Below are 21,950 nucleotides of genomic sequence, written 5' to 3' on the forward strand. Positions count from 1 at the left end.
ACTTCCAGAGAAGAACAGGCCACCATCTCAAGCAGTCTGGTCCATTATTAAACTGCTCTAATAGTTAGAAAATCCTTCCTTTATAACTTAAACATCTTGTTTTCTAGAAAATGCTGGACAACCATGCCTTATCAAAATATTCTTGAATCTTAATAGTGTCCTCTGAAGATGTTTGCTATCCCCTTTATCTTTGAGTCATCTGAAAATCTGATAATTCTATTTTCCAACCACTCAACCCCCATCACAAAATCATAGACTTTAATGGGGAGACAATAACTATATCATCCCTGCATCAGGGGTGAAATTAAGCAGGTTCTGGAGAACTGATAGTGGAAATTTTGAGTAGTTTGGAGAACCGGCAAATACCACCTCTGGCTGGTCCCAGAGTGGGATGGGAATGGAGATTTTGCAATATCCTTCCCCCAGGAGTAGGGAGGGAATGGAGATTTTGCAGTATCCTTCCCCTGCCATGCCTACTAAGCCACACCACGCCCACCAAGCCACACCCACAGAACCGGTAGTAAAAAAAATTGGATTTCATCACTGCCCTGCATCTTTATCAGGAGCTATACCTGTAAATCTCAAGCCTGGTTGAGTTAATGATTGTGAAAAGCTCAGGAGAGATCTGAACCGATTTTTCAGACAGTAAAAAAAGAAATCGCACTTCTTACTCCTTCTCAAAGTTATTAAGACTGTAGCAATTGCTCCATTTAAAAAGAAGAAAGCCTCAAGAGAATTATGGCAGCAACTGAAAGCAGCTGCTCATTTAAAGCGTCCTGCTTTTTTCTGGAGCCTGGTAGCTCCATCTCATCTAAATAGTATCTTGTATCCGTCCTCTCGTATATCAAATGGTGTTTAGGAAGAACATTTTGCTACCTTGTATTCCCAGACACAGCATCCATTCTTAGATTTGGAGTTAGAAGTGACCTTTTTAACTGCATGGCCCCAAGTTTCATGTTCTGAAATCAAAGGTCTACTTTAAAAATACAAAACAAGGAAGGTTCCAGATTAGAATTATGTCTTAAGAAATTATATGCAGTAATTTGAACTGATAGACATCTGCGCTGCCTTCCTTATTCATGGCCATAGATAATTCCACCAAGATTGAGACTTGACTATTATAATTCAATCTATAAAAGAGGCAAAAAAAAAATGACTGGCAATTTTTTGTTGAGCTAAACCAGTAATATGTATACTAAACATCTACTGGCTGAATTCCTAGATTGGCTTGATTCTGAATCCATCCTGAGAGATGAACTGTCAGGGTTCAGGGTAGGCAGATTTATACTGTATATTATACTACATTCTGTACAGTTATTCCTTGGGTTATAGTCATTCATTTAGTGACATTTGAAGTTACAACAGCACTGAAAAAGGTAACGACTGGTTCTTGCACTTATGACCATTGCAACCTCCCTACTGTTATGTGATCAAAATTTTGATGCTTGACTACCAGCATGTATTTACAAAAATTACAGCATCCCGGGGTCATGTGATTGACATTTGTGATCTTTCTAGCTGCCTTCCAACAAGCAAAGTCAACGGAGGAAGCTGGATTAAAAACTGCCTGGCTCACTTAACAATTGCAGTGATTTGCTTAACAACTTGGCAAAAAAGGTCATAAAATCAGGTGTGACTTAACAACCACTGCTTAGAATAAAAAATTCTGGTCCCAATTGTAGTCATAAACTGAAGACTATTTATAGTGCTATAGAATTTGGAAGAAAAGCATTCTATACAACATAGTTCATCCCTATTCATGGCTCATAATCAAGTTTGCATTTGATTTGATCTCCAGGACTAAACTATAGCACAAGGTTAGGGTTAGGGTGATATAAAAATTAAACTCTATTAAATGCTGACAATATGAGTTTTCTGTGTGCCTTTCTATCAGCCCTAAGAAAACCGTGTGTACGATCGTACTTCAATGCAATAGTGGGGACCTAGTAATAAATAATTTAAGATTGTCAGGTTTTTTAAACTTCCCACATCACAGAACTCACAAAAATGAGGGCATATCACCAAAAAAGTCAAATATTTAAATATAGGGATGATGTTCCACGTTTCTGGAAGCCAGTCTATTTTTTTCCCTTAATTAAATAAGTCCAGAAACCTCATCATCTTGGTAGCCTTCCTTAGAACTTGCTTCAGTTTGTCCCTATCCTTCTTGAACTATGGTCAAAACTGAACTGAACACAGCACTCCAAATGGAGTCTGACTAGGGCAGAGTAGAGGTGGGAAATTATTTCCCATGATTTGGATTCTATATTCCTGTTATTTACCTTTTTAGCATCTGCATCACACTGTTGACTTCTGTTTAATATGTGGTTGACAAGGACAGTCAGATCTGTTTCACTTGGACTACTGCTGTGCCATATCTCTTCCACTCTATACATGAACATCATATTTTTGCTATCTAAATGCAGAACTACATATTATATTTTATCCTGTCCATTTTAGCCCACTGCTCAAGCCTGATTAAATCTTTTTAAATTTTATCTTTTCTCTCTACTGTATTAGGCACCCCTCCCAGCACAGAATCTTCAGCAGACTCCATAATTGTCTCCTCAACTTCCTTGTCTAAGTTGTTGATAAAAATGTAGAACAGCACAGGGCTCAAAACAGAGCTCTATAACCATCCACTCAATACTTTCTTCCAAGCTGCAGGCGTTTTAAGGAACATTCTTTGGATATTGTAATTCATCCAACTGTGAATCCATTTAACATCTAGCCCATATTTACATTTTATGAGGGAAGAAATCATGGGACATTCTGACAAAAGCATTGCTGAGGTCCAAATACACTATGACTACAGCATTCCTCTGATTGATTTACAGGGCTAATAACTCTATTAAAGAGGGAGTGGGAGATTAGTCTAGCATGATTCATTTGGAACAACCCATACTGGCTCCTGTTAACCGTAGCATGTCTATCCAAGTGCTCACACACATGATGTTTGGTCATCTGTTCAAAGATCTTGCTTAGATATCAAGCTGAGAGATTGTAATTTAATGATCTGCCTCCTGCTTTTTGAAGATGGGTATGACATTCGCTTTACTCTAATGTTCTGCATCCTCACCTATCCTCCAAGAATCTCAAAAATAATTGAGAGAGGTCCTGCAACCATCTTTACTTGTTTCCTCACTAGCATGTGATTTATCTGGCTCTAGAGATTTGAATTCATTTCAATTAGCCCTTACAGTCTCTTTGTCAGTCTTAAGCTGCTGTTTCCTCCTTCTTCCAGTGACAAAACTAGGACCAGCTAGAGATCTGTTTCCATTCTTACAAAAAACAGACACAAAATACAGAAGGAGTTTAGAAGTTCTGCCTTCTTATCATCACCCATCACTTCTTTCTTGAACGGACATATGCTGTCTTTGACTTTCTATTTATTTGTGGCTTACACTGTTATTTTTTATTTTAATATTTCTTGTACTCCTCAACTCATTCTGAGTTATAGTTTTTCTTATACTTTCTAGAGATTCTGGAAACTACCTTGTATCCATCTCTGATGATGTTCTGTTCCTTCCATTTCCTATAAATGTTCCATTTCTCTCCCACACTTTAAATAACTCTCCATGTATCATCACTGGCCTCTTTTGATTTCTCCCATTTTTCTTTCCTATGAGAATTGTTTGCAATTGTACCTTCAATATCTCATTTCATAGAATTTCCCATCCTACCTGGGCACTTTTCTCCTTAAGATTTGAAGCCATCAGCTCCGACTTACCTTTTCTTGGAGTTTATCAAAACCAGTTCTTCTGAGGTCCAGTATGCAGATCTGATTCACCTCAATTCCTCCTCTTCTGGCTATCACCAATTATCATCAAGGATAATACTATTAATTTCGCCCTAAGTGTCAATTCCTCACCAATTCTTTTCTGTTTGCTAGGGATAGGAGACTCTCTGTTTCCTCCTTCCCCATTCTTGCAAGTGAAGTTGTCAGCAAAAAGGGACAAGAATTTGTTGGACTGTTAATAATAATAATAATAATAATAATAATAATTTTATTTCTATACCGCCCTTCTCCCGAAGGACTCAGGGCGGTGTACAGCCTATTTAAAAACACAAAAAACACGACAACAATTAAAATTTAAAATCATTAAATAATTAGGCTCCAATTAAAATCCCAGAAATTTAAAATACCCCAATTTAAAACATTATGTTAATAGCCCTGCCTGGCGGAACAACAGGGTCTTCAGAGCGCAGCGAAACACCCGGAGGTCGGAAATCTTTCGTATTTCGGGGGGCAATTCATTCCACAGGGCTGGAGCTCCCACAGAGAAGGCCCTCCCCCTGGGTGTCGCCAGCCGACATAACTTGGCTGATGGCACCCGGAGGAGACCCTCTCTGTGGGAGCGAACTGGTCGGTGGGAGGCTATTGGTGGCAGAAGTCGGTCTCGAAGGTACCCGGGTCCTATGCCATGGAGCGCTTTAAAGGTGGTAACCAACACCTTGAATCGCACCCGGAAGACCACTGGGAGCCAGTGCAGCTCGCGCAGGAGGGGTGTCACATGGGCACAACGGGTTGCACCCATAACCACCCGCGCGGCCGCATTCTGGACCAGTTGGAGCCTCCGAGTGCTCTTCAAGGGGAGCCCCATGTAGAGAGCATTACAATAGTCCAACCGGGAGGTGACAAGGGCATGAGTGACCGTGCGCAAGGCGTCCCGATCCAGAAAGGGCTGCAACTGGCGAATCAGGCGAACCTGATAAAAGGCCCCCCTGGCCACGGCCGTCATATGCTCTTCTAAAGACAGCCGTGCGTCCAGGAGGACACCCAGATTGCGAGCCCTCTCTGTGGGGGGCAAAGATTCACCCCCAATAGTCAGCGATGGCACCTGCTGACCATATCGGGGCGCCGGAAGCCACAGCCACTCGGTCTTGGAGGGGTTGAGTCTGAGCCTGTTCCTCCCCATCCAGGCCCGCACGGCCTCCAGGCAGCGGGACATCACATCAAGGGCATCGTTGGGGTGGTCTGGGGTGGAGATGTACAGCTGAGTATCGTCAGCGTACAGATGACACTTCACCCCGAAACCACGGATGATCTCACCCAGCGGCTTCACATAAATGTTGAACAGGAGAGGCGAGAGGACCGACCCTTGTGGCACTCCCCATGCGAGATGCCTCGAGGTCGACCTCTGTCCCCCTGCCAACACAAACTGCGAGCGGTCGGAGAGGAAGGAGGAGAACCACCGCAAAACGGTGCCCCCTATTCCTAACCCCCTCAACCGCTGCAGCATGATACCATGGTCGATGGTATCAAAAGCCGCCGAGAGGTCTAATAGGACTAGGACAGAGGAGCAGCCCCTGTCCCGAGCCCTCCAGAGATCATCCACCAACGCGACCAATGCCGTTTCAGTGCTGTACCCCTGCCTGAAGCCCGACTGGTACGGGTCTAGATAGATAGCTTCATCCAGGTGCCGGGGAAGTTGTCGTGCCACCACGCTCTCAACAACCTTCACCACAAAACGAAGGTTGGAGACTGGACGATAGTTGGCTAATTCAGCCGGGTCCAGGGAAGGCTTCTTGAGGAGGGGCCTCACTACCGCCTCTTTCAAGGCGGCAGGAAAGGCACCCTCACTCAGAGAAGCACTTATAATCCCCTGGAGCCAGCCTCGTGTAACCTCCCGGGAGGCCAGCACCAACCAGGAGGGACACGGGTCCAATAAACACGTGGCGGCACTAATCTTACCCAGAACCCTGTCCACATCCTCGGGAGTCACAGGATCAAACTCCTCCCAGGTAACATTCTCAAGACCTGCCCTCGTCTCCTCCCGTGGACTCATCCAGTCGGAGTCCAAGCCATCCCGAATCCGAGCGACTTTATCGTGCAGGAATTGCACAAAATCCTCAGCGCGACCCTGCAAGGGATCTTCCCGCACTCCCCCCCGGAGGAGGGAGTGGGTCACCCTAAACAAGGCGGCTGGGCGGTTCTCTGCAGATGCGATAAGAGCGGAAAAGTGGTTAGACTTTGCCGCTTTTATCGCCACTAGGTAGGTCTTGATATAAGACCTCACCTGTGTCCGGTCGGAATCGGATTGGCTAGTCCTCCAAATGCTCTCTAGGCGTCTTTTTGACTCTTGACAGAGTAAAATTCCCAGCAGATGGCAGAATAATTGAAATCTCTGGTTATCATTATTGCATGCCCCTTTGAAAGACTGGTCATTTGATCCTGAAATACTGTATTTCATCTACTGTATGTCTTCTGCTGCTCAGACAGTCTCACAATGGTAACCCCCACTATGGTTTGTTTCTCTCTGCTTTTATCCTTACCCAAATTCTTTCAGCAGGATTTCTATGTTCCATTCCTGAATTTCTGTGCAAGTATATATTTTTCTTTACAGTACAACAGCCCTATCCTTTCTACTTGGCCTGCTTTTTTTTTAAAAAAAAGTAGGCTTCCTGTGCTGTGTCCCAATCTTATGCATCATCCCACCAACTTCCCTGTCACATCCTCTTTGTCTTCCTGAGTAAGGATCTCTATAATTTCCTCTTTTTCTTTCCTGTATTCTATGCATGTGTGTAAAAACATTTGAAGTTTTTGGACTATGATCTTTGTCTTTCATTTTATTGGAACAGTCTTTGGCCACATATTTGGTTCTGGGCTTCTGCTAACCTTTTTTTTTTTCCTAGTCAGAATCACATAGCAAATTGTTGAGTTCTGTTTTCTCTTCCTATGCCTTCAACAGGAAGAATTGATGAAAAAAACCTAACTGTTTTCTCTACTCTCCTCCTTCAGGCCTTATCATTTTCAGGAATTCTTTCAAGGTTTCTTCTGGCCAAATCCTTTGTCTCCACATGAATCAAGAGAAAATGATAGATCTTGGTAGGTTTCAATAGTCCTAATAACTTTTCTATCACATCCTACATGCAGGCATCTGATATGTATTCATAACACACCTCCTGCAACATCATGCTGTGTTGAATCCCCTTAAGTGGGACTCACCCATCACCTTTACACAGGTCTTCTTTCTCAGATTGGCTCTTGGATTTCTTTGATCTATGAGAGCCTAAGCGATGTTCTATAGCACTGTTTGCTCAGATGGCTGTCAATCATCCCCTAGAAGGAAAGCCTGCACTGATGTGCGAGTTCGATTTGCATCAAAGGCCTCCTGATCTTGCTTCTTCAGGTCACATGCTTCTACATATTTGTTTCTGCCAAAATGTTTTCCTCCACTTTCTCCCCAGTTCTCTCCATTTCTCTGCTCTTCCTAGAGGGTCCAAAACCATTTTTTCCTGATGCATTTCAGTGTAGCATCTCTCTTCTCAAGTTCCTCCAAATTTTCTTCCCATAAGGGAACAAGCTTGCACCTGCAAGGGGAGAGGTTTGGGTCCCCTTAGGGCAGGAAGACAAATAGTGCACACATCTTGCAGGTCACAATAATGCTTCCCTTGCTGTCCCAAAGGTTTGGAGTCTTTCCTGCCAACTTTCCTAGCCAGTCCATCCTTGTCTGCTTGCTTTGTGAGTGCCTAGAAACTGCTTCTCTGGGTGATGGCTCCTCCTCTGGATTGGAAGAAGATTGGGTGGGTGGGGGGGGGAGAGATATAATGCAGAAAAAGCAGGGTAAAATCCTTTTCCCTTTGCTTCCCCTGCTGAACACCTATCTGCTCCTCCATTATTTAAAAATAAGTTGCCAACAAGCCCCTCAGGGTCATATTAGTCAGATTTTTTTTAAAGATAAAGGGATTAAATTAGAGGAGCCAGTTTGGTAGAGTGGTTAAGGCATCATCAGTTCTAAATCTAATCCCACTTTAAGCACCTAGCCAGCTGGGTGATCTTGGGCCAGTCTCACCCTCTCAGCCCTAGGAAGAAGAAGGCAATGGCAAGCCACTTCTGCAAATGAGTCTCCGGAGAAGGGCGGCATATAAATCAAATTAAAAAAAAAAATCTTGCCAAAACAACTGGAGAGACTAAGTCAGGCAGTTGCCAGGAATCAAAATTGATTTGAAGGCACAACTGCAACAACAATGGGATTAGGTTGCAGAATCATGGAAATTGGGCATGTGTATTTTAGCAACCCATTTATCAGTAAGCGCATTGAGGTGAAGGCCCTAATTCCGCTAACCCTCTTTCTAACTTCCTCTGGGTAAAAAGGGAAATGTTGCTCCCTGTCTGCCTGATGATAATGAAGGAATGCAGAGAAATTCCTAACCTCCAGTACTTTGCAAACCATTGTTCCTGTTCCAGGCTCCAAAAGTCATATTCGATACAAAAAGACATTACTGAGCCCAGGGTGGCATCTCACTTGACTCTTCCTTCTAGTTTGACTCACAGCCATTGATGCCCACTTACTGATTTAATCAGCTCTGTAACCCTATAATGGTAACATTGCCTAGGCTATATTTTGCCATCTTCCCTTTATAGAATTGCATTAGGTTCCATTTCTTTTCCAAGGAATGAACATCTAACTATCTTTTTGTGCAGAATGGGATACAGAAACTGCATCCCAATTATTTAAAAAGTAGTTAATTGCTTCTTTTTAAAAATAAATAAATATGAATGGTTGTGTCTGGGTAGGTACCATTTATTTGAATGCTGCTGCAGGTAAAATATTAACTGGTTGTAATAAACTGCACAATAAGGAAATTCTCTAATACAATAGTTTTTTTGTTCAACATAGGACATGTCAAAGTATAAAATAATGACCTCTCATAGTAACTGAAATGATTGGAATCTGGCTACTTCATTATTTCGGTAAGTAGATCAGCTTCCAGGTTAGTCTCAGTGTTTGGAATTATGCATCCCAACGCATTTAACAGTACAAATGATGTCCCTCTTTCTATCCCATCCATCATAATAAAATAGCACTTTTTGTCCAGAGACAGCAGGAAAAAAAACCCCTCACATATGGACAATCCAGATGATTTCTGCAAGGCATTAACAGTGGATGAATCTATGGCACAAATGGACAATGGGCACCCCCTGAAATAACATTAAACTTCAGATGCAGTTGGCCCATCTCTCTCCTTGATCAGCAACATCAGAAGTGAAGCTGGCTCTAAACTGCATTTAAGGAATATGCAGAGCACACATTTCCCACCCCTGATTAGCAGCAGCAGATTTGAATAAGGGCTCTCTAGTCTAGGGCAGTAATCAAATAAATCCTGAAGAGTGATCTGGCAACTGGGTTGGAACACTGTGATCACTTGACTGATTAACACACAATATTAGGAACAGTCAGACGATTGCTCACAGGATCTCTGGCTGAAGCATTAAGTTCTGCAGTTCTTCTCTTTAATTTGTACGAAACTGGGAACTCTAGATAGTTCAGTTTATGAGTCCTAGGGTCATCCATCTGAGTTGTGAAAAAAGACAATCTGCTTGAGATGTCATCATTGCTATTAACTCAGAAGCATCCTGGGGTAAACCACACTCTCTTACAGGAGTCACACAATTTATTTGGCAGCACACAAAGCCAAACCCAAACAAGCCACATTCTGTCTTAACATGCTCCATGAATCCACCCTCTGTCTCACCCTGTTTCCATCGGCAGTAAAATACTGATCCACCTTGCATGGCTGTTTCTAAGGAATAATTAGACACGTGAGGTGTTATAAAAATGATAAATATTTCTAACCATAATGATGTGTTGCTGCAAAAAACAAGAAATATTTCCAACACCTTAAATATGAATGAATTAAATATAAGCTTTTTTGGAGAGAAATCAAGTTCATCGGATACCTCAGGATGTTAGCCTAAATTAGCAGGTATGTGTCTGTACACACACATACAAAAAAAGATATTAAGTAGTGAAGGGGAGTTTGTAAAAAAAAAGTTCAGGGACCGCTCAGAAAGCAATTTTGAAGATATTGTAAACATCCTGGCATTGGTAAGCTAATTAACACCTTTAGCTGGATACCAGACCACACTGAACCACTTGGTGTATTGAAATTCAGCAGTTTCATGTTGATGTTTCCTTTTGATGTCCCCTTTCCAGCAATGGCCACTTTTAAGGTCAATTACAGTTTGAAAGGTTATAATGATTTCCTGTTGGTGTCTATAAATGTTTTTTTGCTCTTCCTCAAGTCAGGTTTGTGTCTTTTTAAAAACTTATTTATCATTTGTTATGTAAGTCAATCAGGTCTGTGTAAGGGCATTTTACAAAATAAAATTAAAAGCATTTTTGACAAGAAAGTTCCCACATTAAATAAAGCAATCACAAAGTATTTCCTTTTTAAAAAATCTAATTTTCAAAAGCTTGGCAGGTGACCTAGAAGTTTGAGTCCACATGGAGTCTAGCAGTTCATAAATAAAGGAAATTAATGAATCTATAAATAGAGTAATGCTTGTGGAATTATGATTGATATTGCTCAACTGCGGAGGTTTGATTTCTTTTTTCAAGGACACATTCTGCGTTTCTTATTTCAATGTGTAGATTATTGCAGAAAAGGCTTTATGACTAATGCCAGATTCCCCTTTTGATATTGTAACCCGGCCTATTAGAATCAAAGGGATATTTGAACAAGCATATTTATTGGATTGGGCTGAGAAGGGATAGCAATGCTTCACTGAACATGCAGACAGGAGGCCAACTCAGTGTATTCTACACAAACTTTGTTCAGAGGATTACTACCTTAAGAGGAGTTTGCTTCTGAGGAACGCACACATTTCTACTGAGCTTTTAAATTTTCTCGGTATCAGGCTGTCAGCATAATTTCACTCTCTGTAACAACTCAATTGGCAAGTTTTTGTTTTCTTACATTCAGTATAAGTCTTTATTTTGTTTTTCACCGAAAAATATTTAAAGACAATAACCACATCAACTCAGGCCCCACCCTCGTTTTCTAGGTTCCGATGAAAAAGACCGAAGAGGGTCCGGCAAAGATGAACCCGGGGAAGTGACGGGCGGGGTATAGAGACAGCCTGAGCCGGAATTCGGCTCAACCCCCAGCTCGTTACATTGTTGCCATTCCCAGCCGGCATCAGAATGTTGTGAATGGAAGGATCGCGGCGTAGGCCACGCCCACATAGAACCCTATCTTAAGGGCCTTGGTCTCCTGTCTTGCCTGATTGGCTGGGGGGCTTCCCGACCTTTGATTGACATCCTTTTTTCCAGACAGCTCCTATTCTCTCTTTTTTTAAAGCCCCACAACATGGGGGCGTGCATTGTTCCTCCTTGATTGGCAACCGAGCTCGGCCAATCTGTACAAGCCTCTCTCTCGCACACCGCCCAATAGAAAGCGGGTGAAGAGAAAAGGGAGGTCCAGGGAACCAGCAGCCGTCGAGCTCATTGTTGTGGGAGCTCCTTAAAGGGGCCGTATCCGCCGCCCACAGAAAGAGAAACGACCAACTGACCGGGCTGGGCCCGGGCCGCCACTGGTGGGTTTTCGGGAAGGTGCTCAGGAGAGGCCGGGGATCGGCCGGGCCTATGGAGCTTCCGCCCGCTAAGCGCAGGTGCGGCGCCCCTGGGGAGCAGCCCGACCCGGGACCGGGACCAGGCGCCGCCACCTCCTCCTCCTCCCCCCCTTCCGCTTCCACCTCTTCTGCCGTCGAGACGCTTCTGGACCTGAGCGCCCGGCGGGTGGCCGAAACTTGGGCCTTCGAGCAGGTGAGAGGAAGGACAGATCCCCCCACGGGGCAGCGCCACGCTCTTGGCTTCCCCTCCCGGCCGCCTCTGACGCTCCGCGGCTGGGATGCCGGCTGGACCTCGCGAAGGAGCCGCAGCCCCGGAGAGTCTCTTTAAATCGCCTGCGCCGCCGCCGCCGCCTCCTCCTCCTCCTCCGGAGGGAGCCGCTGGGGCGCAAAGCTGCCTGCAAGTCTCCCCCGCAGCCTCCCACCCCCGAAGTGCAAAGGGGGCTGCTGGAGGGAGAGGGGCCACTCGGCGCAGGAGAGGCTTCTCGACCCGCGTTTGAACTCCTTTTGAAAGGCTTCTCTCTTCTTCTTTCTCCCCCCACCCCCTCACCCCATCCGCCGGTGGGGAGGAGGGGTGGGAGATGGCTTCCTTCAGGGCTTAAGCCAGAAATGCCAGCTTCCAAAATCTCTGTCGGGGCAGCCCCTCTGACAATAGGGCGACGTGCAAAACGTTAATAGGTGGCGAGAGTGGTCGCGCACAATGTGGAAAAAGCGCTTCACCTGCTGACTTGGGCACCTTTAAGATGCTGTTAGCAGCACAGGAGCAGGAAAAGCCCGCTTTCTTTCTTTCCCTGGATACCTGGAACAAAGCCTAGCTGAACCTGCCACTTTTCCACTAGTTTTCCTTCCATTTGTCCTCCCCCCCCCACCCAAAATTTCCTTCAGGGACTGTCCTTTTTCTTCTTTAGCTGCAAGGCAAAACCACATTCTCTCCTTTTTGTCCTTCCTCCTGCCCCTTTTCCTGTTGCTGGAATCTATCGGCTGGCTGCTCATAGTTCATTTTACATTCTCTGTAAACTTGTAGCATCCTTTCCTTGGGGTCAAGTTTTAATTGTGTTTGGGATCATTGTGTGTGTGTGTGTGTGTGTGTGTGTGTGTGTGTAGACTTCCATATAAAACAGCTTTTGCAAGGGAAGGGAAGAGAGCAGGTGGTTTATCCAGACTATGGTGGGTCTTGTATTTGTCAGGTGACAAATGTTTGAATTCTCCATAACTTTTTCATTGGAACCCCTCTTTATTAGTTTGCTTGCTGTTTGACGACATGAAGAGCCACTCCTGTTCTGCCACAGTTTTTGGTCTGATTCTTACTAAATGTGAGTTCTGACAATCTCTTGATGGACTGGACTACAGTAGGAGAAAATGCTTTAAATGAATATCTTTTGGTTTTGGTAACTTGCCTATGTGTTCAGTTCAACTTTTATTTGTGGTTTTTCCCTCTGTGTTTTTCCACGAGTTTTCTTATTTTTTCTTTTCCTGTACCAGGCTTTCTCTTCACAAGCTGATGCCCTTATGCTGTTCAGTCTGTAGGAAGTGGTTATGGTAACTAGTTTTTTTTTCCCAAGGCCTTTTCTGGAACAAAGCATGAGAAATAGGAGATAGCTGAAACTAAGCAGACATGATGTAGCTGGGAGATCTGGGGCTAGTCTGGGCAAAACCCAAGTGAAAGTGAAATCTCGATACTCTTACAGGTGGGTGGGGAGAGGCTTGGCTTGCTCTGTGGGCATTTGTCTCTTCATCCCTCTCTGCCCCCTTCTTGAAATTGAATAGAATCGTGCTTACCCATTATTCTTGGACATCAGAATTTAGTTATTTCTTTCCATCAAGCAGAACATTCCTTGTAAGCAGCTACAGTTCATACAAGGAGACATAATTTCCGTGTTGGGCTGAGAAACTAGTCCAACAAGAGTCGCTTGTCACTGACATCAGCAGGTGAAACTTCCCAAGTCAAAGCATGTGCACACCTGAAATGGGAGAGAATGCAGATGATATCTGGTTTGGAAAGTGTTGTTGTTACTATTATTTAGCCTGGGAAAGATTCCATCACAGCAATTTAAAAAAAAAAGTTTCACCGGGGCAAAGTTTCACACTTCGTTTTAAAAGGCCCTTGATACTTCTGATATAGCAAGGTAGAGAGTTCCAAGGGATCCAAATTGCATGATGGTTTTTAAGCGGGTTGGCATAACTTTACATCTCCAGCAGTGTGCGCGTTTATATAAGAATAGAAACATGACTGCTTTTCTTTTTGCCCCACATTGCACCCTCGGTTTTTCCACCAGACAAAACAACTTTATGACACAGAATAAATTGGGTTGGGGAAGAGAATTAGGAAGATGATGAAACCCATGACTGCTGTATAATTTTTTCAATTTGGAAATGCAATTTTTATTTTGAGAGGAGTGGTTGAATATATTATTGAATCAGAAGCTCTTTCAAGAAGAAATCACCTTTTTAACCTGAGGCTTCATCCTAAGGAGAATTGTCATTATAATTGCAACAACTTTGACTTGAATTTAGCAAAGTAATAGCCATTACCTTTGTCTGGATTCTCATTCAAGTGGTATGCCTGTGTCTGGCTTTTTCTGCTGTAGATATGCAGTTTATATGATGGAAGGCTCTTCAATTGAAGAGCATTCCTCATTTAAAGAGCATTATACATTTTAGAAGCAAACTTCTTGTAAATACCCTCTCCTGACATTTCTAGCAATGTATGTATGTATGTATGTATGTATGTATGTATGTATGTATGTATAATGAAGTGATGTTTTTGTCCTAAGAGGACCTACTTGCCATCTAAAGAGCTAGGTGAACTCATTTGCACTCTGGTTCAGTGAGGAGTCAGCCTTGGTATATGCTTATTTGCGTCCATCTCTATGAAACCACAAAATCTCTGCAATGTTTCTTTTATTATATTCTTTCTTTGAACCTATTCCTATGCTAGCGAAAGGGAAGTAATCTGACTGTAATAAGGGGTGAAGTGATATTGGCTGAGATGCAGTTTAGAATACAGAATGTGCCCTTGATAAATCATGAGTTGAAATCAATGGGGATGTTCTCTTGTTCGGACCCAATGAAAGATATGGCTGCAGCTTTCATGACATGTTTATTTCATTGAGGTTTGTGCAGAAGGTCTCGTAATTTGGTAGTAATGATTGTACCTTCAGATTAGTCAGATTTGATTCCATGTTCCTTTTCCAAATGGGAGAAGAATAGTAAAAATTTAGATTTCCTATTCTCTGTCCTTCTTGCCATTAATATTAAATATGTGACACTATCTGGCAGTGTTCTTCGTAGAAAGAATGTGCTCCCTTTTCTTCTTAGAAAACACAGAATCTGGGCCTTGTATAAGAGCAGAATGTAATTAAAGGATGACAGAAGTATTGATCAAATATTGGGAAATCTAAAGCTAGTTTAATTTGTACATTATTTTTAGAGAAATATGTAAAATATAATTCTGCAGAAGCATGGAAGAAAATGATTTTTTCTTAACTCTAGTGGGCAGGTTGTTTCTGGTATTAGCACAGATGATGAGGATAGCACCGGGAGAATAGAGGAAGTTGCATGTAGAAGAATGAAAGAAGGCTGCTGGCAAAGCCTGATTTTAGAAGGACAGTCATAGCAGAATATTTCAGCACAGGGATAAGATGTGAGAGTTCAGTTAAGATATCTGAGCTGATTGAAGAGGAAGGAACTTCACCAAGTCAAGGTGATTACATGGAGAAGATTGCTGAAAGGCAGTGTCATATTGAGGCTGGATGTGTGCCTTATTGGTGACGCGATATTCCAGAGAATCCAGTTTTACACAGATTGAATTCGTCAAGTACAGCCTAAGAGGCTTGACAAAGTTTTGGCTTCTAGGGGCATTTCTCTGTATCAAAGATTCAGTTTATAGGAATGTGACAGAAACCTGTAGAAAACTCTGTTTTGAAATTAGTTGGAGATATTTTTTTTGCTGGTAGACATATGCCCACTTTTCCTCTGTTAAGGGTGACAAGAACAGTGACACTCATCCATAATCCCCTTCCTCTTGTGTTGAAACTGCAAGCCTGCCAGAGCTATCAAACCCCTGAATTGGATTGAGTGATAAAATAAGCAACCAAACTAGCATCTTTGCATACAGAATGTGTTTTTTCAACGTTATAAGCATTAATGTGGGTTTGAGCCCTATATCGTTAGGTATGCCAGACCAAGACATTTTCTCAAATAAGTATTGGAATGGACTCAAATCCACTTATCTGATCATTGCCTTAGTAGCAATTCTTCCTGCTTGCTTCAAGGCCATTTCCTTCACCTCTTCATTGTTTTGGTGTTTGTGTTGTATAAATCCCGCCATTGCAGTTTGTAAACTGGGAGCTATGGCCTATTGCTATGCGAGTGAATCTAGCCAATTTGGTTTATTCAGCAAACAGTGTTTAACCAATTCATGATTTAGCAGAACTTATGGACTGAATAAGTCTGTGATTATTCAAATCATCCTTCTCCAGCCTGGTCTGCAACTCACATAATATCTTCCAGCCAGCACACTATATAGGAACTAAGATGTCCTGGGTAAGTGTCTCTCCTTGTTGCTATCACCCCCTTGTAGTCCTGTGTGCATGGCTGTCCTTGAAACAAAGCAAATAAAAGCTGAAAATTCTTTTGTTTTCCAACTTGCTTCAGATTCTTATAAGAAGCAATGCCAAAAGCCTCCAGAATCTGATGGTTATCTGTTGGATATGAGCCTTTCAGATATGAGCTTGTTGGATATGAATGAGGCTGAATGAGAAATGAAAGCCTGAAAAAATGAGACGAGAATTGAGAAAAGTGTGCTGGAGAGACAATGGCCAAAGACTCTCACAGGCCCAAAGTGCAACAAGGAGTGATATATAATAATGTAGTAACTTGAAACCAACATGGCAGAATGAAATTATATGTGGAAGGAAGTTGTAGGGAATAATGGAAAATGGGATAAAGCTAAGTAAATATTCAAATGTTCTGGATCTGCCTTCAGATAAAATACCTTTTCCCTATCCTTGGCTTCTTAATCCTTTGCACTTTTCTCAGTGTATGCTGTTTCTCCCTCTGCCCTCCCTTTTGTTGCCCTTTTTGTAAATATCCTTGCAACACCAATAACCCCTGTTAAGTTTAAGGATTGCATTCCTCCAGCAATTGATATCCTGGTTAGGTTATGTAGCATCCTTGCTGCATAAAAGATGTCAAATCTACCTCAAATTGTAAATTGGGGAAATGGAAGAGCAGTATAGGAACCATGTGGGCATTCTTCTACCCCCAGGATGGTATCACTTTCCAAAGAGTGGTGGCTGGACCTAATGCAGGAAACAGTTCAAGGGCCAAGGAGTGGGAGATCAATTTCCTATAATATTTAAGCTACTTTAAAATCAAAATGTCTAAACCAACCAGAGCTATCACCACAAGGAGAAGCTGAACCTAACAGGGGGCTTGACTAGCATGGACAGGGAAATTCCCAGGCTTAATTCTTCAGTCCTCTCCCTTATCTGTCCCTGCAGCCACAATGCTTTGGAGAGGCAGGAGTGCTACTGCTGCTAAAGGAGACAGGCTCAGTCCAGACCTCAGCATGGCTCCTTTTTTACCTCCTGAGCAACCAGCTGTTCTCTAGCCACTGTGTGGGTTTTATGTTTCTTGCCTATAGTGAAGGACACTTGGCTGTTTGCATTCCTCTTTCAGCCCTGCGACAGGCCTGTGGTTTTCAGTATCCCTCCCCATTTCCCGTCATATTCAATCTTTCTTCCCACGCAACCTGAAGTAAATGTAGTTCAATATTTGGCCCTTCTTCTCAGAAGAGCGGAAGAGAAGGAAGGGTTGAATTGCAGATCCCTGCTTGGCTGCATGCTTGATTGGATGCTAAATCTAGCAATTCAGCGTGGTTTGTTAATCATATGCCAGAGTGGCAAAATATGGCATAATGCATAGAAGGAAGCCGGTTTTGGCCTTATCTTATAGAAATCTGATCTTTTAGCCATTTTGGAGGCTTCTGTGGAAAGGGAGTGCAAGTTTATCTTGGAACTGAAGTATTTATCTCCAGTCCTAAGATGCCTTAAAAGAACACTTGATTGGCCTATCCCCATAAGGAGAGACCCAGGAAATGCTGCTCTTTGTTCTTCTATCTCATGCTTGTATGTTTTCTCCAAAGTATTCTTGATCATTATGATAGTCACAGCAGGACTAATCAAAGTAAAGTGGGGGGGGGGAATCAAAGTTATTACAGCAAAGAAATCCATCATAAAAAGCTTTGGGATGGGGAAGCAGTGCTATAACTTGGCACTTCTTCTGACGATCTGTTGAAGGAAATACCATAATTTGAGTAATCTTAAAAAAAAAAGGTTGTATCCCAGTTGATGCATCTGGTGTGTGCTGTGAACAGCTGACAGGTTCATCATGTAGGACAGGGGATGACAACCTGTCTACCAGTGCACTTTTTTAACTCTCTAAAGGCATAATGTAGATACAATCAGAGTTGACAAGAGAAAATATTTAAGCCTGTTTTTCAATTGTTTTATGAGTTTGGGGGATTTGTTTTTCCCCTGAATTCTATAAATTGAAGTAGTGGTTTTGTTGCAAATTTTGGTGAGGGTGTCTAGGAGTGCTCTGTTGCTACTTAATATAGGGTTTGAGGAATTGTATATGGCTCAAAGGTTGTTTACCTTGGATTCAGCATAAGACTGAACCTCAGATCCCTGCTTAAAGTAGCTTAGAACGTCTAATGGTCTCTCTTCCTTCTTCGCCCTCTTGTACAGGTTGAAGAACGTTTTTCCCGTGTCCCAGAACCTGTTCAGAAGCGCATAGTGTTCTGGTCCTTCCCACGGAGTGAACGGGAAATATGCATGTACTCTTCCCTTGGCTATCATCCCCCAGAGGGTGAGCGAGACTCTCGTGTACCCTTTAACCGTGGCTTGAATTTGCTACAGTCAGGTGCTGTTGACCGTGTCCTCCAAGTAGGTAAGTAACTTAGTTTTTCAAAAAGAAAATTGTATTTACACGATGGAACGTGGCTGTGCTAATCCGCAATGATTTTTTAAAGGATATCCATGTTTTTATTGATTGTTTTGTAAACCATTAATTATGCATCTGAATTTTTTCTTTGCTATGTAATTGGAATAAAGAAATAAAAATAAATGAAAGGATTTTGTAGTTCCAGCTTACATTCATACCGAAATGAACTTACTTAGATTTTTAATTGCATGTAGTTATGTATAAAATTGTGAGGTTTTTTTTTTATAACCCAAGATGGAAGTCCATCATCATAGATGATGTATCCAAAACAACAGGACAGCCAAACACCATATTTGCTTTTGTGAGATCAGCAGTTTGCTGTATTCCAGTCATACTATGGTTCTTGAAGTTTTATATATAGCAATAATGACAAAGGCTATAGAGATTGTAAATTGCAAACCCTTGACTGCAGTGCTGAAAATAATCTTTACTTTATTGACTGTTCTTTTGACTTTTCCTTAATTCACTGAGCGGTCAAAGTGTTTTATAATAAAGACATGCAATTTTAAAAAATCCTCTACAATTTGTATCTTTCTTGGCAATCAGACAGAAAAGCCTCAATAATAATTTTAAAAAAGCAATCAGAAAACATCACTGGACGTTTAGAAGAACAAACCAACTTTTAAAGGCTGAAAATTGGAAAGTTAATGTTATTTTCCATGGAAGGAATCATTCAGCCTGGCTCCTGCTACATTTCTAGTAACTACAAGATGATGGTTTAGCTTCTGCTTTTTGCACTAGTTGTACAAGGGCTGCCCCTTGTAATGCATGTGCCTTGGAAGCTATTTATTCCCCTATATCAGAACTCTTTGACCTCAGCTGAAAAAAAAAAGAATATCCATACATAGGCAGTAGAGCCTATGTAAATGCTGAATTATTATGCATGCTGGGGGTTCTTGACCAGTTTTGGTTGACCTTAAAAAAAGCTAAGCAGAGTTGGATGGGAGACCACTAGGAAATCTGATAGCAGTAGGCAATCCTGGGAAGCCACAAAGTATTCTGGAAGAACACACTGGCAAACCACTTTTCATTCTGTTACCAAATAATCAACCTGGTTGTGTGTGTTAAATTTGAATTTGAGAGACATTAATTAAATTACAAGCAGCCAGTTGTTGCTTATTCAACAAATTCAGATTAAGCAAATCATGGCTTAATGCTATGTGTGAATGTAGTATTTGAGTTTTCAGACATGGAGAGCTGTGTGCATTTTCTCCATATAACCATGTACAATGAATAATTGTTCTGGAAAATTATGATGAAACACTGAAGAGGTAATAAATCTCACTTGTGCCCCAGTTAATATGCATAATAGACGGAGCCAATTCTTGCTCCTAAACTTGGAAATCTAAACATGAAAGTTTACTTACCCCCACCTCCACCCCCACCCCGTTCTTAGGAACCATTTTAGTTCGTCTTCTTTGAATAAGAACAAAAGTCCTTATATTCCAGATTCCAGATTTTATCCTTGTACAGTTAATATGTATAATTGCTGTTTATTGAACCCATTATGAAAGAGGTTACAGGGCGAATGATTATTTGACTCAGTTAATTGGTCTTCTGCTGAAGGGAGAGTAAGAGATCTCTGTCCATTGTGAAAATGGTTTTCATTTTCTCTCATTTAACAAAGGTTTCTGTTAAGCAATTTCTAGTGTTTTAACTGCAGACGACTATAGCTCCATTGGTATTAACAATAAATAGAGTTTATTGTTAAATAGAGTTTCTGCATCTCAGCTACCCTCCTGTTTATGAACTTCTGTAAGTGAGCTCTGTGGGATGGGCTCCTATAAATGGTCAAAATATCCACCTACACTGTAGAACAAAGAGTCTTTTCTCTCCTCCATAGTTTTCTATATATTAAAGCAAGTTGGAGCACAAATGTTGCTGAGTTTGCCTACTGCCATAATGATGGGAGTTCATTTGGGAATTTCTTACACTTCCCTCAGCTGACCTCTGATTTTGGAATCAAGAATCTAAAGCAGAAATATACAACCTGAGGATGCAGAGCCACATGTCTGCCCTGAAAGCTTTAGGCAAAGCTGCTCGAGGTTCCCTAAAGTAGTTATTAAATTATAATTTGAATGTGAAGGGACATGATGAAATACCGTACTCATTGGAGAGTACTTAAATTAACTACAACTTTAATTACATGTTAATGAAATCAAATCTAGTGTTTGCTGTGGCCCTTTCCATTACCTTTTAGAGTGCAGGTCCTGCTATGTCACTCAAAAACCAAATGTAGTCTTCATCCAGAAAGTTACACATTTTAGCCCAGAGATGTAATGTCCCTCTCTAAAAAATAGCTCACTGGACATTTATTTGTTGTTTCAAATATCACAGTTGATCTTAAAATGGGTTGTAATTTACTTCTTTGAATGCCTATTCTAAACTCCCACTGAGTTCAAAAGAGTTTGCTCCCAAGAAAAGAGATCTAAAAATGCAATCTGATTTTTAAAAGAAATTTCTTTGAGAAGCATATAGTAAGTAAATCAGGCTTGGTGTACTTAATGAGTGTTTTCCTTTTACAGTAAGGTAGTGGTTCTGGTATGTGGTATCTGGTATCCCCTCCAGCCCACATACATTTCTTGAGAACATGTTATTCAGCTGCTTTTCTGTGGCCCATCTAAATGCTGACGGAGGTAGAATCTGTGGGTCATGAGTTGTCTTTCCATTGTGAAGTGCTGCAAAGCAGCTGCTAGTTTTTGTCTGTATGTTCATTGCATGAATATAGGAAGAAATATGGAAGTAGCCCTTCTCAGCTGATTATCACAGGTTGTCTAATAGCTCTAGGCCACACAGAGGTAAGATTAATATAAATATTTACATTGATTTCTGTTCCTCTTGTGTCAGCTTGGACTTTTATTGTCCTATAATTTCTTATCCTCGATTACACGCTTCAACTATTCCCTGGAATTCCCAGATTGTGTATGAACTAGTCTCTGAAATACTTCTTTAGAGATTAGACTTATTCTATATATCTTGCTCCGAGAGTATAAAAGCCTCTGTCTTCTTGAGTACTTACATTTCCAGAAGTGCTTGGAAGTGCCATAAATATTTTACTGAGAGATGCCTTCTATGAAGATGCTTTATATGGTGGGCGAAGTGCTAGCAAATACTTCAAAACTTGCACTCTTTTGTTTATTTCATCGTCATTGTTTTTTGGTACCTTTTGACTCAGATTTTACTCCTGGCCTGGACAAGTCCCTGCAGTTTTCTTGGCAAGATTTCAGAAGTGGTTTGCCCTTGCTTTCTAGGACTAAGAGAAAGTGGCTGGCCCAAGATCAAGCCGTTGGCTTTGTATCTAATTCAGAGTTAGAACTCATGGTCTTCTGGTTTATAGCTAGGTGTCTTAACCACTATACCAAACTGGGTCTCTTTGTTTACATTTAATAACTAATAAAATTGCATGTACTTTTATAGATAAATGTTGTGATACTCTTTAACAAAGTGGGCAAGGATAATCCTATAGTTAATATTACATTAGGATTGACTCAGTTTTTCCCATAAAACATGTTAACAGCAAACATGCTCTCAGTGGATTTTTAGCTTGATTTTTTCTTTTTGCTTCAGTTTGAACTCATTATAGTCT

At 41.7% G+C, this 21,950-nt stretch overlaps 1 protein-coding gene across 1 annotated transcript in view; it reads left to right on the plus strand.

The window, feature by feature from the left end:
- The first annotated feature begins 11,372 nt into the window (after positions 1-11,372).
- Positions 11,373-21,950, plus strand: part of ZSWIM4 (zinc finger SWIM-type containing 4) — a 32,011-nt gene continuing 21,433 nt past the window's right edge. Inside the window, exons 1-2 of the mRNA XM_070935242.1 lie at positions 11,373-11,552; positions 18,109-18,310. Of these exons, the coding sequence (XP_070791343.1) occupies positions 11,373-11,552; positions 18,109-18,310 (382 nt within the window). The remainder of the gene's footprint in view (positions 11,553-18,108; positions 18,311-21,950) is intronic.

Source organism: Pituophis catenifer, unplaced genomic scaffold (assembly GCF_029215685.1).
Source record: "Pituophis catenifer annectens isolate HBS135680 unplaced genomic scaffold, rPitCat1.0.hap2 SCAF_2, whole genome shotgun sequence".
Classification (NCBI taxonomy): domain Eukaryota; kingdom Metazoa; phylum Chordata; class Lepidosauria; order Squamata; family Colubridae; genus Pituophis; species Pituophis catenifer.